Here is a 15,269-nt window from a genome sequence, read left to right as displayed (position 1 = left end):
GACAGTCCGGAGTCCCTGGAAAGTTAGCCATGGGCGCCAGGGAGGGGCGAGAGCTCCAGGAGCTTCAGGGCATTTCACGAATGACACCGCAGAGGCATTTACCAGGTTGCGGGGGCGCCAGTGGGTCACCCTCTATGCAAATCCTTGGCATGGCTTCCCCCTGGCCTTCCTGCCACTTCAAATTTGCTCTCTACCTTGCAGAGCTGGCTGCAGAGCTCCATGGGCGCATCTCCCTACCTTTGCACGTGCCTTTGCACGTGCCTTTCCCATTGCTTAGGATGCTCTTCCCTCCCCTCTTCCCTCACCAAACACTTATTCATCATTCAAGTCTTCAACCAGGTGCCCTGTTCTGAGATACCTTCCCTGAATACTCACTCCACCCCTAGGTTGGTCATGTTTCTCTTCTAGGCTCGGTGGTTCTGCTACCCTCCATCTGGCCACACTCAGTTGTCATTTGCCCCATAAGAAAGAGGAGCTCCCTGGGGGCGGGAACTGCACCTACTTTATCTCTGCACTTCTGGCCCCTGGTCCAGGACATGACACAAAGGAGGAGCTCAGTTCGATGGATGATTGATCAGTGAATCCATGAATGCTTGAATGCATGAATGCATGCAAGAAACAAATGGAAGATGGGTGGGTCAGTGGGTAGATGATGGATGAATGATGGACAAAGGATGTGTAAATGGGTGATGGACAGATAAATAGGTAAACATGATAAATGATAAGAAGATGTTGGGTGGAAAGTTAGAGGGGTGATGGTGGAACAGATAACGGGTGTTGGAGGGATGATGTTGCTTAGATGACAGATAAGGTGATGAACTGATGGATGGATGAGTAGAATATGGACGGATGGATGGTGTGTGGAAGGGTAAATGTGGAATATGGATGATGGGTGGTGAATGAATGTTGGATGAGTAGACGGATGATGGATGGATGGATGGATGGATGGATGGATGGATGATGGATGGATGGATGGATGGATGTTGGATGGGTTGAGAAAGGCTACATGGCTGTAGGATGGATGGATAGATGATGGGTAGAGGATGGATGCATGAGTGGGATAATGGATGTTGAATAGGTTAGTGAGTGGATAATGTAGGGGAGACATTGGTTGGTTAGATGGATAGTACGTGGATCTATTGATGTTGGATGCTAGATGGATGTTGGATGGATGGATAATGAATGGATGGATAAGAAGGTGGATGCCTGAATGGAACCTGGGATAACCTGGGCTAAGCTGTGTTCTTTCTTATCTCTAGTTCCAATCAGAGGAGCCTGAGGAGTCAGAACCAAGCAAAGGCCAAGACTCACTGACCAACCAGAAGCAGGCAGACTCGGTAGTTGGGTCACGGGTGTGGGCATATAGGGAGGTGAAGGGAAGGGAAATCAGGTGGGAGGTGGGCTGAGGTCTTCTGATGAGCTCTAGCGTCATCCAGCCCAGGGTTGGCTCTGTCATGGGGTCATCTGCGTGCATGGGACGGCCTCAAGAGGAGGGGCTCCAGAGGAGCTGGACAGCAGAGCCACCTTCTGGCTTGGGGACCTGAGCAGGTAAATGAGCCCAGGGTCAGAAGCCCACGGCTCTGCTTTTGACTTGCCAGGATGCCCTGAAAAGTTACTCCCCTTTTCTGGGCAAATGGCAGTTTGACCCCGATGGTGTCTGAAGGCAAGGGCCTTCTGGTTCTGGAGGGCTGGCCAGGTGGGGGGAAGGGGTAGGGATTCCAAGAGCTGGAGCCAGAGAACCACTGAAGAGGGACGAGGAGGTGCTGCCGTCTGCTGAGCCTGGATGGTCTCCAGGGTCCGGGGCGGGAGAGATATGTGCAGGGGGTGGGACCCAGTGAGGCTGCTGGGAGGCCTGGCTGCAGCTGGAGCGCAGGGCTGCGCCCCGCCCCTCCCCGCAACCTGCCAAACAGACTGTTCTCATCACCCTCGGCCTCCAGAGAGGTGAGGTCAGAGCTGACAGCCTGGGGCAGCGGGAGGCAGGGAGAAGGAGATGGGCTGCTCGGGGCTGTGCTTTCCTCATCCTGCTCTCGTTCTGCTGTTTCCCTGCTGCCGCCTGAGAAGCCAATTGGTGGGGTGGGGGGGGATGCATCCGTCTGGCAGCCTGGAACCCCCAGTCTGGCCCTGCCGCTAATCAGAGCGGGGGTGGGGGGATTCTGCCTTTCACTGTGCACATGAGGAAACAAGTCATCCCAGGTCGCACAGCTAGGCAGCGGCTGACCTCCAGCTAGAACCTGGGGCTCGGGATCCCCCTCCCGCAGTCCCTCTGCCACCTGAACATTGCTTCCTGGCTCTGTCTGATTTCCCGCGTGGCCTCGCACAGTGGCATCAGGATTCTCATTGCTTGGTGGCCAGTCTTCCCGTCTATGACATGGGAGGGGACAGAGGACAGGTCACTAAAGGCGCTGCCAGCTCTCACAGGGGCTCTGGCGACTTTGCTCTTCCTCTTTCTGGGTTATTTCTTCATACTTCCTGGGGCCAGAGTTTTGTGAACAAAGAAGATATAGCCATGTAGGGGTCCCTCTCTAATCACCACCAACATGGAAACCTCTCAATCCGGCCCCAGGCAACGTGGATTGGACAGAGCTAATGACTGTCTCGTTCGCTCATTCATTCACTCATTCATTCACTCACGTACATTTAGCCAGCACCTTCTGCATGCCTGGGTGTGGGTCAGAAGTATGTTGGAGTGCATGGAGTTCCTGGTCCAGTGGCCAGGTCCATGCTGGGGGGATGCGGTGGCAAGGTGGGGAGCAGTCCTTCCCCCAAAGCCTTCCTGGGCCGGTGCTTTGATGCTTTATGTCCCACTGCCAGAGGATCTCTGGACTCTGAAGAGTAGGGACACCTGGACTCTGTCTTACCTCTCTGCCAGTAAGCTGCTAAGGGACTTTGGGCAAATGCCTCTGCTCTGCCGGGGCCTGTCTCCCCAACAAGGATGACTGCAAAGGGGACACATTTGGAGGCTCTGCCTGGGGCGGCTGTAGAACTCCGTGATTCATTCCTTTCATAAAACGGGGAGAGTAAGGCAGATGGGGGCACTTGTGTGACCGTTGGTGCCAGACGGTTGTTGCCATGGGGAGGATGGACCCAGAGTTTCCACATCTGTAGGTGTTTCAAGAGAAACTGGAAATATGTGGTTATATGTTAATCTCTTGATTCTTTAACACCGGAACCTAACTCACAATGCAGGCTGAATACACATTTGGGGGCTGCACGTGCCCTCCCACTGGCCGCCTGTGGTTTGACTTTAGGGTGGTGAAGTGCACGTCTCCAAAGGTGCTGAGCCCCGGGAGCCCTACCAGCCAAACACCCCATAGTGTGAATGAGTTAACAAGCTCTTTTCTTGGCAGCTCTGTGAGACTAGATGTGAACCCTGGGCCTTCAAGGTGGGCACGGCAGAATAGGCAGGGAAGACTGTAGTCAGGGACCCCCCCATCCCACCAAAAGGGACCTGGGGGCCAACACTGGACCCTGTTTGACAGGCAGACAAGAGGCCAGCGGAGGGCAAGGCGGGGAGCCCACTCAAGGGCCGACTGGTGACCTCATGGCGGATGCCCGGGGACCGTCCCACGCTGTTCAATCCGTTCCTGCTGTCTCTGGGGGTCCTCAGGTGGCAAAGGGTAGGCTGGCTCCAGTGGGGTGGGAGGGATGAGGGTGGGAGAGAGGGGGAGGGGACGTTGAGGACGTTGGCGTTAGTCAAAGGAGAGAGAGTGGGGGCTGGGGGGGATTTGGGGCTCCCCCATGAGAAAGGAGAGAGAGAAGCACGGTCCTAAGGCCCCGTGGTCTCTGCAAGTGAGTGGGATTTCTCACCTCCAGGACAGGGCCGAGGCTGTTTTCAGTTTTTGGGGTGAGGCAGGGATTGAATAATTTACAAGGCTAAGAGCTCCTAATCAGCAGCTGGGCCAAGGGCAACCAGGCTGGGGGGGAGGGAGAGAGGGATGGCCTGCGGGGGCGGGGGGCTCTGGGATTGCAAAGTGTGTCTCAGACCTGGGCCTGAGCCAGTTTCACAAACATCTGGCATTACGTAACCTACCCCCCTGCCCTGAGAGGGCTGTAAACACTCAGGTCTCTGGTTCAGGGTTTCCTCAAGGGCAGGGAGGGGAGGCAGCTGTGACTTGCTCCCTCCTGCCCCCTTCACAGCAGAGACAAGCGAGCCTGGCCTCTCCAGGGGCCATTGGCTGGCTCGAGGGCTCTCTTCTCTTAGTGACAGGCTGACTCTTGTACTCTCTTTGGCTCTGGGTCCAGCACTAGGCGGGGCACGTTAGGGACACTACACCCGTTTTGCAGATGAGAGAAGGGAGGCTCGCGGAGGCGAGCTGACTTGCTTGCGTTGCACAGCTAGGGTTTAGAGGAGCCAGCCTCTTGCTGATTTTCCTCATTCCTAGGTGCGAGGATGGCTGCAGCTAAGCACCCCCAAGCCTCAGTGGCCACATCTGCGTAATGGGGAGAAGTCTATAGCAACACTCAGGGCTGCAGAGAGAGCTCAGGGAGATGAGGATGAACAGAGGTGTGATGGTGAGGGGTGGGCGGCGTCCAAACACTACCTTTCCTGGCCATGTCATGATTTCCTCTCTGCTGCTTTTGGGGGATAAGGCACTGGGGTGATCGGACAAACATGGTTATCTGGGGAGGGTGGTACCTTTAAGCCCTGGGCGGGATTTACCTTATCGCACTAACTAAAGGTCGCCCACATGAAGCGCGTCTGGTAGGAGGGAGCAGGTAAGTCCCTGGCGGAGAGGAGGGCAGAGAAATGGGCAGAAGGACTCTGGGGTAGCGGTGCTTCTGCGGCTAACAGGCGTGTACCGGCATCTCCCTGGTGCTCAGCTCTGTGTTCCATGCGTGACATCGAACCTGATCGCATTTAATCCTCACCACCAGGCATACTAAGTACGGTGCATACTGTCCATTTTACAAATGAGGAAATGAAGCTCAGGGAGGAGAGAAACCACTTGTTCTAGGTCACCCAGGGGGCACAGCTGAGATTTGAACCCTGCTCAGGCCAAGCGCAGAGCCCTCCCGCCTGTCTGCATCCTGATCTCCAAGCCCTGCTTGTGGCCCCGAGCATCTCCACTGATTTTGCCCATTAGACAGATGTGGCCGTGGAGGCTCTGAGCCGGCAGCTGTTTTCTCATGTGGGAGGGAGGAAAATCAGGAGCTACGGGATGGACCTGCCGGCGGGGCTCCCAGACAGTTACTTAGAGCAGCTTCAACATCTCTTGGGTTGGAGAGTGAAATCTGTCCAAGGTCAAGAGCCAGGAAGCCTGGGCTTGAGTTCTGTCTCTGTCACTAACGTGTATGGCTTTGGGCCATCATCACCCTCTCTGAGCCTCATGGTGCTATCCTTAATAGAGTAACGCTTTGAGATGGATAACCCCGGAGTTTGGCGGCCCTGGGTCCCCGGGTCTGTGCCATCTCTGTCCTGACCAGGACACTTTGTGGTAAGGGAGTCATTCCTTCGTTTGTGCATGCATTCATCAGACCGAGGTTTACTGAGGACCTACTGTGGGCTGAGGCCCTGGACTGGCCTCCAAGATATAGACAAAAACACTCTGTCTCTGCCCACAAGAAGTTCAGTGTGGTGAGGACACTGACATGTAACTGGTAAGAACACAGTGCGGTCATCACTTTAGTGGCTGAATGTACAGATGCAGGGAGCCCTGGACCAGGAGGTTCTCTCTCTGTGCTGGGGGCATTTTGGCTTCCATTGGACTGAGACCTACCTAGAGGGTGAGAAGGAATTTTCCAGGCAAACAAACATTTGGAGAGAGGGGAGGGAGGGGCGGGAGAGAGAGGGAGAGTGTATGTGTGTGTTGGGGCACCGAGGACAGGAAGAGAAGTGTTCCAGACCCAGCAGGGAACACATTGTGCAGTCCCATCTGAGGTGCACAGGACCTGGCTTATTCTGAGCATTCCCAGTGGCTCAGTGTTCTGTACCCCTAGCATGTAAAATGTGTGTGTACAACGATGGGGGACAACAGGCAGGGGTCAGATTATGATGGCCGCTGTCTGCCTGGCACAAGAACGCAGAGCTGCTCTTCTGGCACTGGGGAGGTGTTGAACTTTGAGCAGGGAAGTGATCTGATCGCTGGCTTGAGGGTACTACAAGAGGAGTCCCAGAGGCCAGGAAAGCAGCAAGGAGGCTGGTGCTCTCAGGGGCCACTGGGCCAGGGCACCGGGGGCAGGGGAGGTCTTCTGTTTATTCACTCACTCTACCAAGGACCAAGTGCCTGAGTGAGGTACGGGGGTACAGTGGGAAAACTCAGCACCTGGAAGCAGGAAGGCCACTGTCTAAAGGAAGATAGGCTGGGTTTTGGCCTCATTCCTCAGGGTGGAGGAGAGGCACCCAGTGGGAAATGTGGGGAAAGAACTTCAGCTCCCTGGGCCTCTTTTTCTTTATCTGTGAAATGGGGAGAGTAATTATAGTTATGACAGCAATAATTTTTGAACTCCAAACTGAGATGGCAGAAAATGGGAATGGTAATTACGCCAAGCTCCCCGGCACCACCCTCCCCGACATTAGCTAACTAGGGGTAAACGGGTTGTTCTAGGTGCATTACTTAATGAACACTTAATCCTTACAGGAACATCACGAGATAAGAGCATTATCCCCTTTTACAGAGGGTGAAGTTGAGGCCCAGAAAGGTTGAGTACTGTGCTTAAGGTAACACAGGGTTTGAATCACAATGCCACACAAGCTACCACGGCATCTTCAACAAATTCCACAAGGTTCTTCAACAAATTCCACAAGGTCCGTCCTCTGCTGCAAGGCTCAGATGAGCTCCTGCAGGGGAAAGGCCTCTTAAAAACTGCCAGGTGCTGGGAATGGGAGAAACGGGTGTACGCCTACATCCAAGAACCCAAAATGGGGTTCTTAAGCCGAGAAAGACCCACTTGTGAGGAGGGGCCATTTGGGGAATGCCCTACCATTCCAGAACTCACTTTGCTCTTAGATTAGGTGCTAGGAATCCTGTCTCTTCTTACTGTGACTTTGGGCAAGTCGGCTCACCTCTCCGAGACTCTGTTTTCTCATTGGTAAAATGGGGACAGGGACACCTCCCTGTCGGGTCTGTGGTGAGGCCGAAAACAGGCTACACAGGTAAGGAGCGGGGCTTGGCGAGTGGCAGCCGCTGAGTTGTTAGTACTGGGGGCATTGCCCACGACTCCGTCACACCCAGGCGCCGAGCCCTCAGTGGACCCATCGCTCCGTCCGGCGGCTCGCGGGAGCCACAGCAGGGCGACTGGGTGCCACACCCGGCTGCCCCTGCCCTGCACTCCCGCGCCGGGGCCGGAGCGAGTCACCTGCACGCTGGGTCCTTCCTTCCTCCAAGCGCCGGCGGCCGGAGCCCGGCCCTCGGCTCCCTCCGCCCCCATCCGCCGGCCCCGACCGCCCTCGCGCGCCCGTCCCGTCGCGGCAGGCCCCGCCCCCGGCCCGGCCCGCGCTCCCATTGGTCCGTCCGCGGCCCCCGCCGCTGTTTGTCCCGGCTTCCCCGCCGCCCATTGGCCCTCCCGGGTCCTCCCAGGAAGTTTGAAAAAAAAAAAAAAAAAGTTTTATGGGCGGATGGAAGGGGCCGGGGCAGCGCCGGGGAAGGGAAGGGCCGGAGGAGCGGCGGCGGGCGGCCGAGAGGGGCGGCGGCGGCGGCGGCGGCGGGATTCCCGCGCTGCTGGGCCCGGCCCGAGAGCCCTTTCCACCTTCCTGCCTCCTGCTCCCGCCGCCCCGGGGCGCCGCCATGACGGTGAGTGCCTCCCCGGGGCAGCCCTTCTGCGCCCCAGGCCGGGAGGAGAGCGACGGCCCGAGCCAGAGCCGAGCCGCTCCCCTCCTGGACACCCCCTTCACTTCCCGGAGGCGAGAGGAGGTCTCGGCCGGAAGACAGGGCGACCCCGGCGGCACAGGCCGGCCAGAAGGCCTCAGCTTACCCCAGCCCCCTCACCTTCCCGGGGCCAGGAGCCGGGGCGACCCCGAGAAAATGGGAACTCCCTGTCCTGGGCAGCCCCTTCCCCCCACCACCCGCAACTTTTGCGGGACTAGTCACGGACAATTTCGGATGGCCCTTTCCCACCTCCCCTCCAGCCCCCCTGATAATTCTCCCAAACTGCCAGACCTGTAGGGACTCCGGGGCCCCGGGCAGTGGGAGGAACGAAGATGGGCCTGGTCTGGGTCTGGGGTCTCGCCCAGGTCTGGAGAGAGGCGCTCCCCGGCTCGAATGGGTCGCGCAGACCCAGTCCTGGGAGGACTGCCTACCCGCGTGGGCGCGGGCCCGAGGTTGGGTGGGTGAGAAGGGGCCGCCCCGTCTCACCCTTTCCCGGAGCCCGTCCTGGGATTTTTGAAGCGGCGCGATGCCGTATTCTGCCCGGCTTGCAGCCTCACAGTGGCGTGGGGCCTTGGGTGGGGCCAGCCTACAAGTGAGGTGGGGGACACGATGGCAGAGATTGGTCTTTCTCATGGGGATGAACACTACCCAAGTCACATCGATACCTGTGCCTTAATGATCATATTGGGCCCCACAGCTGAGTTCACCATTATTCCCATTTCACAGTTGGATAAACTGTGGCATGGGGAGGGGGTTGTGGTGAGTTGCCCTAGGTTACCCTGAGCGTAAAGGAAGGAGTAACCTCTTTCCAGGTCGGTCTGGCCCCTTGACCGTGATGTTCTGGAAGGGAGGGGCGGGGCTGCTTTTGGTTTCTGGCTAGCGCCTTAGGGAGGCTCTGACAGCCTAGGGGGGGTGGGGTGATGGAGTTGAGCAGGGTGTGTTTGCGCATGCGCACGTCCCCTTTCCCCAGCTAGTGGAGACCCTGACAAGAAGTGGGCTGGGCTGCTGGGGCTTGGCCCTAAGGGCCCCTGCCCCCGTGAGCATGATGACCTAGCCGCTGCTTGGACTTCCTCGGCCTCCGCACATCCTGCCACCTCCCTGCTGGCTCTTCCTGTCGTCAGCAGCCTCCCTTTGGTCAGTGAGCTGAGAGGGATGTAGGGGGAGGAGCTGAGTCAGTGTCCTAGCCATCCACCCCCAGGCCCCCAGGCCCCCAGGCTTGGCGAGGGTGGTTGCATTGCCTACTGGGTGCCTGCCAGATCCTGAACTAGGTGCTTTCACGTTACCAGAGTTGATCCTTTAAGATTGATTATAACTTTCCATCTAACAGATGAGAACACTGAGGTGTAGAGAGGGGAAGTAACATGCCCCAGGTGACATAGTTGGACCCTGGCAGAGCCAGCATTTGTAGCTAGATCTGCCCCAGTTTTTTCTCTGGGGCTGGGTAAGAAAGGTACACTGTTGCCTCTGTTGAGGAAGCGCATGGTGAAGAAGGGTGAGGCTGCGCCCAGCAGCCTTTGGGGGCACTTGGATATCCCTGTGGTGGGAGGGGGCTTCCAAAGGTAGGTGCCCTCCTGTGATTGTAGGACTTCGTCAGGTGGAAATGGACTAGGGGGAGGGAACAGTATAGACAACACACCCTGGTCATGTTTGGGGAAAGGTGAGAAGATAGAAAAGGGGCCTGGAAAGGAGGGCCTCGAAGGCCAGGAGAAGCAGTTTGGGCTTTCTTTGGGCACTGGGGAGCCAAGAACGGTCTTGGAGCAGAGAAGGGGCTCATGGTCACCACTAACTGTGTTTGCTGGGTTCATCGTGGCTGCCTTCATGCCTGAGCCTGCCCCAGCCTGGTGTCCCTCCTATGTCTTCACACCCTTTTCCTCTCTCCTGACCCCCAGCCCTGAGCTCAGAGATCTGTAGGGAGCGAGTGGTAAAGTTGCTATGGGTGGGTGAATGCTTAAAGGCTTCAGGAACCCAGGCCTGGGGTTCAGATCTGCTCCACCTCTTTTAGCCTTAGCCCCGTGCAGCCCTGCCCTTGGAGCCTCCTGCCCTAGCCGCTGCCAGGCATCAAATTATATACCTGTCCACTTGGTTATTGTCTGTCTGTTTCCTGAGTTCCACCAGGGCAGGGGCCACATCTTCCCTTCGCAGCTGATTTCCTGGCCTAAAACAGTGCCTGGTGCTTTAAAAAAAAAAAAAAATTGTTTTTCAACAAACATTCCCTTAGCCCCTTGGTCCTGGAGGGTGAACAGCGCATGTTCCTAACGGTGAGTTGCTTCTACTCTGGCCTGAGAGGGACAAGTGATTGGCTTCAAGATCGTCACAAATGCAGCAGAGGGTGTGGGAGGGCAGCTGGCATGGTGTGTGGTGTGTACTGGGAAAGGAGCCTTCTAGGTGGCAATTAAGCTGGTCTTAAGGCATGAGTAGGGGTTTGCCTGGTCCCCGGAGGAGGAGGAAGCCTGGTATTTATGCAGAGGACATGGGCTGCTGTAGAGGGCCTGGAGTCCTGATGTGCTGAGGATCAGAGAGCATATGTTGTGATGATATAAAAATGGGGCTCCCTACGCAAGGCTTTTGTGCCATCAGGCAGCTGGACCTTGTTTTGAAGCCCCCTGGAGCCGTCCCTGGAGGTTTGAGGCAGACTTTTGACACTAGGCCTTTTTGAGGGGGTCTGCCTGCCAAGAATGTGCTTAGAGGGGGGCCGTGTCAATGGTCCAGGCAGGTGGGAGGCAGTGCTGACCTGGGGCCGTGGCCATGACCAAAAGGAGGAGAGAGCTGGTCGGTCCTCCTGGAGGGACTAAGGGCGGGTGAGCTTCCTCAGGTGGAAGAAGGGTGCCGGGGCCGGAGGGGCCATGTGGGAAGGTACAGCCTGAGAGGTGTAGGCTAGCAGACCTTTTGACCCTGGACAGGGGTTCCCAGGTTACTGCAGGACCTTCCCTGCCAGCGGATTTAAAAATGTCACATTGGCAGCCTCCTCCCCCCAAGATCAGTGTGCCGTCTGGCACCGACATGGCGTGCAGTGTGTTGTACCCGCTTCTGGAGGGTCTCTAAGCTTCTCCTTAGCTCATCCAGTCCTCTCACAAAGCTTGGGGGAGGGCAGGACCTGTCCCCCCATCCTTTGCCACGTTAGGCAGCCAGAGCTCAGGAAGGGGATGTGATGTCCTCCCCCCGCACTACCTTCCCCCAGCCCTCTGCTTTCCAGGCAGCCCTTGGAGTCCCAGCCTGCCGTTCTAGCTGGGAGCCCTTGCTCAGCCCTGGAAGCCTATGGCTGATCTCCCCGCCCTGACCCAGTCTGATGGGCTGGGTCGTCAGCTCGTACCTTCCCAGGAGCTTTCCCTTGGACCAGCACAGTGATGCCAGCTTTGCGGCATCCCAGATAGCCTGGCTTCTCAGGGCCAGGGGGTGGGGGTGGAGACTGCCCCAAGACCAGGAGAGTGGTATTTATTCAGCGGGTTTTTGCTGAGGCCTAGTCACAGCGTGCCAGGCCTTGGGGTCCCTGGAGGTCCCAGTATGAATGGAGGTCACCCAGGTGATTTGGTGGCCCTGAGTGTAGCTGCCAGTCTTCGCTTAGCTTGGCACTACCCTGAGTCCTCCTCTGGCACTTGCGGGGAGCAGGGTAAGGACGAATGGAGAGAGACAGGGCAAACACAGCCCTAGGGTTTCCCAGCTCTTGAGCAGAGCCTGGGTCCCCTCCCTTAGACAGGTGTGCAGGGAGGGGCCGCCATGCAGGGGTGGGGCTACTGGCCTGCTGAGATCCAGGGGCTCTGGCCCCACAGCTGGGGCTCTGGATGTCCAGGCTGCTGGCCCAAGCCCCTCTTAGGCCACTTCCTCCACCTAAGGAAGAGGAGAATGGGGAGGAAGGTGGGTCAGGGGAGGTGGCCAGGTCAGGTGGCTCTGGTTTCCAGCTGCCATCTCTGCTGCCCACCCCACTGAGCCATGCTGCAGGCTCCTTCCACGCAACCAGACACCTTGGCCTGGTGAGGCTGTGATGCCGGTGCCGATAGGTGGGCTCAGAGCCATGGCAACAGGTGGCGGCCTCCTCCCTGCCCGCAGCCTGGCCCGCCCCACTCTCCTCCCTGCCCGTGGGCAGAAGCTGACACTCTGCCGAGGGGACCAGGACTTAGATGAGAGAGAAGTCTGCCAGTGGGCCGGGAGGGTCTAGTGGCTGGAGTCCACCAGACAGGCATGGCCAGAAAAAATGCCCAGATGAGTAGCTGCTTCATCTAGGTCGGGGGGAGGGGGGTACCTAGCTCACAGGCCTCTCTGGAACATGCTGCAGCTGGGAGCCCCCAGAGCCCGGGCCCGTGCCCCCCTGAGCAGCACCTGGCAGGTAGGGCTTGCCAGGACTGAGGTGCCGTCTTCCTGGCCCTTCCAGAGATCGGGAGAGCACCAGAGGCTCTCTGACCCCAGCCTGGGCCTGGCTCCATCTTTTAGGGTCTCCAGGAGGCACAGAAAGGGCAGGGCTGGTTAGAACACGGGAGGATCAGTGAGTGGGGCATCCCCCACTTAATGTAGGGGCATAAGGCGTTTTCCTGGTGGGCCTTCTGGCCTCAGCCGTGAGAGGAACTGGATAGTTTGCTCAGCCCTGCTGGTCCAGGCTGTTCTCAGCTCTGTGGGGTCTCTGTAGGCAGAGTTCTTCTGGCCCTTCTCTCCCAATCTTCGGGGAGAAGGGAGGCTGGGGGGGAGGGGAGCCTGGACATCTACAGTGGATGTGTCAGCCCCCCTGCCTACCGTCTTGGCTCTCAGAAATTGTTGGAGAAAGGGTCCAAGGCTGCCCCAGTGGCTGGGGAACCTGCCTGGATTTGGGGGTTACCTGGGCCCTCAGCCCCCCTTGCCTGGCTTCGCAAGACCTCAGTCGCACAGGACTCGGGGCAGGATGGGTGCAACACCACCCCCCCCAGCCCCGGTTGGCTCTCCACTGGGCCTAAATCACCTGCCTCCTCATCTTCCCACAGCCCGATCTGCTCAACTTCAAGAAGGGATGGATGTCGATCTTGGACGAGCCTGGAGAGGTAGGAGGGCTGCAACGAGAGGGGAGAGGTTGGCCTGGGCAGCTTCAGAGCCCCAGCAGGTCCCTGGGGGCAGCCCAGCAGGCTGAGCTGCTCCCACGGCTTGTCTAGGCTTCTGGAGAGCCTGGCCTCTGAGTGGAGAGGGCCCAGAGTAGGGACCCTGAGGGCCGGCATTTCTTGTGCAGTCACAGAGGGCCTTGGGCTGTGGGGGTGGACAGGCAGAGGCTATGTCATCTTAGCCTTCTAGAACAATCTGCAGGCATACAGGGCAGCAGGCGTAGAGCCCTCCTAGCCCCTCAGGCCCTACACCCCATCCCCTCGTGTCACCAAGAGCCCCTCGGCCCTCTCACCTCTTGATGACGCTGGCTGGGTCTGAGGGTCTGGTGTGGAAGGATTCAGAGAGATCAGTTGGCCTGAGACATTACACATTCCCAAAGATTCAGCCATGCAGGAACTGCTCCCTCCCCCCAGAAGTGGGCCTCAGAGCATAGGCTTTGAAGTCTCACCAGCCTGGGGCTCCGCCGGTTGAGCCACAGCTTCCCCTGGCCTCAGGAACCACATCTATGGAATGGGCATGATGGGTGATGATGATTCTTTCCAGGGTGGACAACAGGGCTGGAGAGCTCGAGCCGGGTAGGGTCCCTGCCAGAGCTCAGCTAATAACCCTTCCCTTTCTCTAACGTGTCCATCCTTGGAACCAGGAGGGACAGTGGCCTCTCGGTGGCTCTGCCCTTTCAGCTGCCAGGCTGGATGGAGTCTGGGAGCTGGAGCTGGCTTCCTGCCCACTCAGCCTGGGAGGGGACGGCTCCCCGCCCCTGTCCTGCATGCGCCCGTGGCTCGGGTCTGTGTGCAGCCCGCATGCCGGGGAGGGCCCAGAGCCAAAGGGAATCTCATTGTGTTTCCTACCCACATGTTTTATTCCCTCCAGCCCACAGCCTTCCGTTCCTGCTGCCTGCTCGCCTGTCCTCTGGTGGCTGCGCTCCAGGCTCACACAAGGCCTGGCAGCCTGCCAGTGACCCTTCCCAGCCTCCCCACCCAGGGTCTCTGAAGGGCAGAGATGATGAGCCCCACCCAGAACTGGCTGCTACTCATCTTCTTTCGCAGGGTTTTGGAATGTCCAGGCTGGAAGGGCTCTGGGAGTTGAGCCAGCCCAGCCCCTTGGTACACAGACAAGGGACAGGCCCACAGAGCTTCCTTCACTTCCCGGCCTAGTAGCCCCTTCGGGAGACCCAGGCCTGGAACTCGGGCTGCCTAAGGCCGTGGAACTCCACCTGGCTCCTATGTCAGCACCATAGATGAGGCTGCAAGGGCCGAAGAGCCCATTTGGCACAGAAGCCCTGCCTTGTATTGTAGAGGGACGGTTGAGGTCCTGCGTGGCAACTCGGGCCACTCTTAGGACAATCCCCAGTAACCTAGTGCTTGACCGTCTGCTAAGTGCCACGAGAGACATACGAGGGAGGGGTAGCTGCTTCTAACCTCACAAGAAGGCTTAGGGATTTCTTATTAGCCCTACTTGACAAGTCAGAAGAATGAAGCTCAGAGAGGTCGAGGTACCTGAACAAAGACACACAGCCAGCAAGGGATAAAATTATAACCTAGGTCTCTTGGGTACTAAACCCTATTTCTTGGGGGAGGCTGTGTGGAAAGAAGTCGAAAGTGTCATTCTGGCACATCCTTGAAGGCTTGCCATTTTCTTGAGGAAAGAAAACTAAGTATTTAGAATAATGTGGATAGACTTTGGTGATGTGGGGGAGCCCCAGGAGGGCCGAGGACTGGGTGGCATGTGCTGACCCTGCGAGTGGGTGGACCTCGACTGGCATTCCAGTGAATGGCCAGAAGCCCAGAGGGGGGCTGAACTTGGCATATTTCATATCAAGCTGTCTGGCGCCCTTCCTCTCCCCTCCCCTCTGCGGCCTGCTGACCTAACCCCAGCTGGAGCAGAGAGGCACTGCAGAAAGGGGCCCAGATCATAAATGCACAGATAACATCCTTGACAAGCTGAACACGTGTGTAACCAGCACCCAGCTCAAGGAACAGAATAGGACCAGCACTCAGACGCCTCCCCCCAGGCCACCTCCCAGTCCCACTCTGGGACCCTTGTCCTTGGCTACTGAGGTGATCCAGAGGGGTCTGGGGGAAAAGATGTGCAGAGCTCTGCTTCCTGACTTGCTAGACAAATTACCTTACACAGGCCACGACCCCTTCCCGGTCTGCACTGGAAGCGGTTGCTCGTAGGAGCCTTGGTGATCTCGATGGAGAGGGTCAGGAGGGCTACGGGACTGTCAGCACATCAGAGAAGGGCTCCCAGAAGGCAAGGGAAGGTGTAGGCACTGAGGAAAAAGCCAACCCATTTCCCAGATGCTGCCCCTGGAGGGCCAGGCTCAGATCTAGAGTTTCTGCCTCTGCTCTGTCCCCTGCCCCCATGGGCCATCCGCAGGGTGGAAGAGGGTGCCATTGACCCAGC

The 15,269-nt window shown here is 57.9% G+C and overlaps 1 protein-coding gene across 2 annotated transcripts in view; it reads left to right on the top strand.

The window, feature by feature from the left end:
• TRIOBP (TRIO and F-actin binding protein) overlaps positions 1-15,269 on the top strand; it is a 60,445-nt gene that overhangs the window by 30,340 nt on the left and 14,836 nt on the right. The window contains exons 12-14 of one of the 2 annotated variants that reach the window (XM_057316306.1): positions 1,260-1,337; positions 3,480-3,617; positions 12,752-12,808. In XM_057316306.1, the coding sequence (XP_057172289.1) occupies positions 1,260-1,337; positions 3,480-3,617; positions 12,752-12,808 (273 nt within the window). Of the gene's footprint in view, positions 1-1,259; positions 1,338-3,479; positions 3,618-7,547; positions 7,731-12,751; positions 12,809-15,269 lie in introns of those variants that run through there. The other variant, XM_048217933.2, reaches the window with a different exon arrangement.

This window comes from Ursus arctos, unplaced genomic scaffold, assembly GCF_023065955.2.
Source record: "Ursus arctos isolate Adak ecotype North America unplaced genomic scaffold, UrsArc2.0 scaffold_21, whole genome shotgun sequence".
Lineage (NCBI taxonomy): Eukaryota > Metazoa > Chordata > Mammalia > Carnivora > Ursidae > Ursus > Ursus arctos.
The sequence above is the reverse complement of the archived record's forward strand: the minus strand, read 5'-3'. Positions and strand labels throughout refer to the sequence as shown.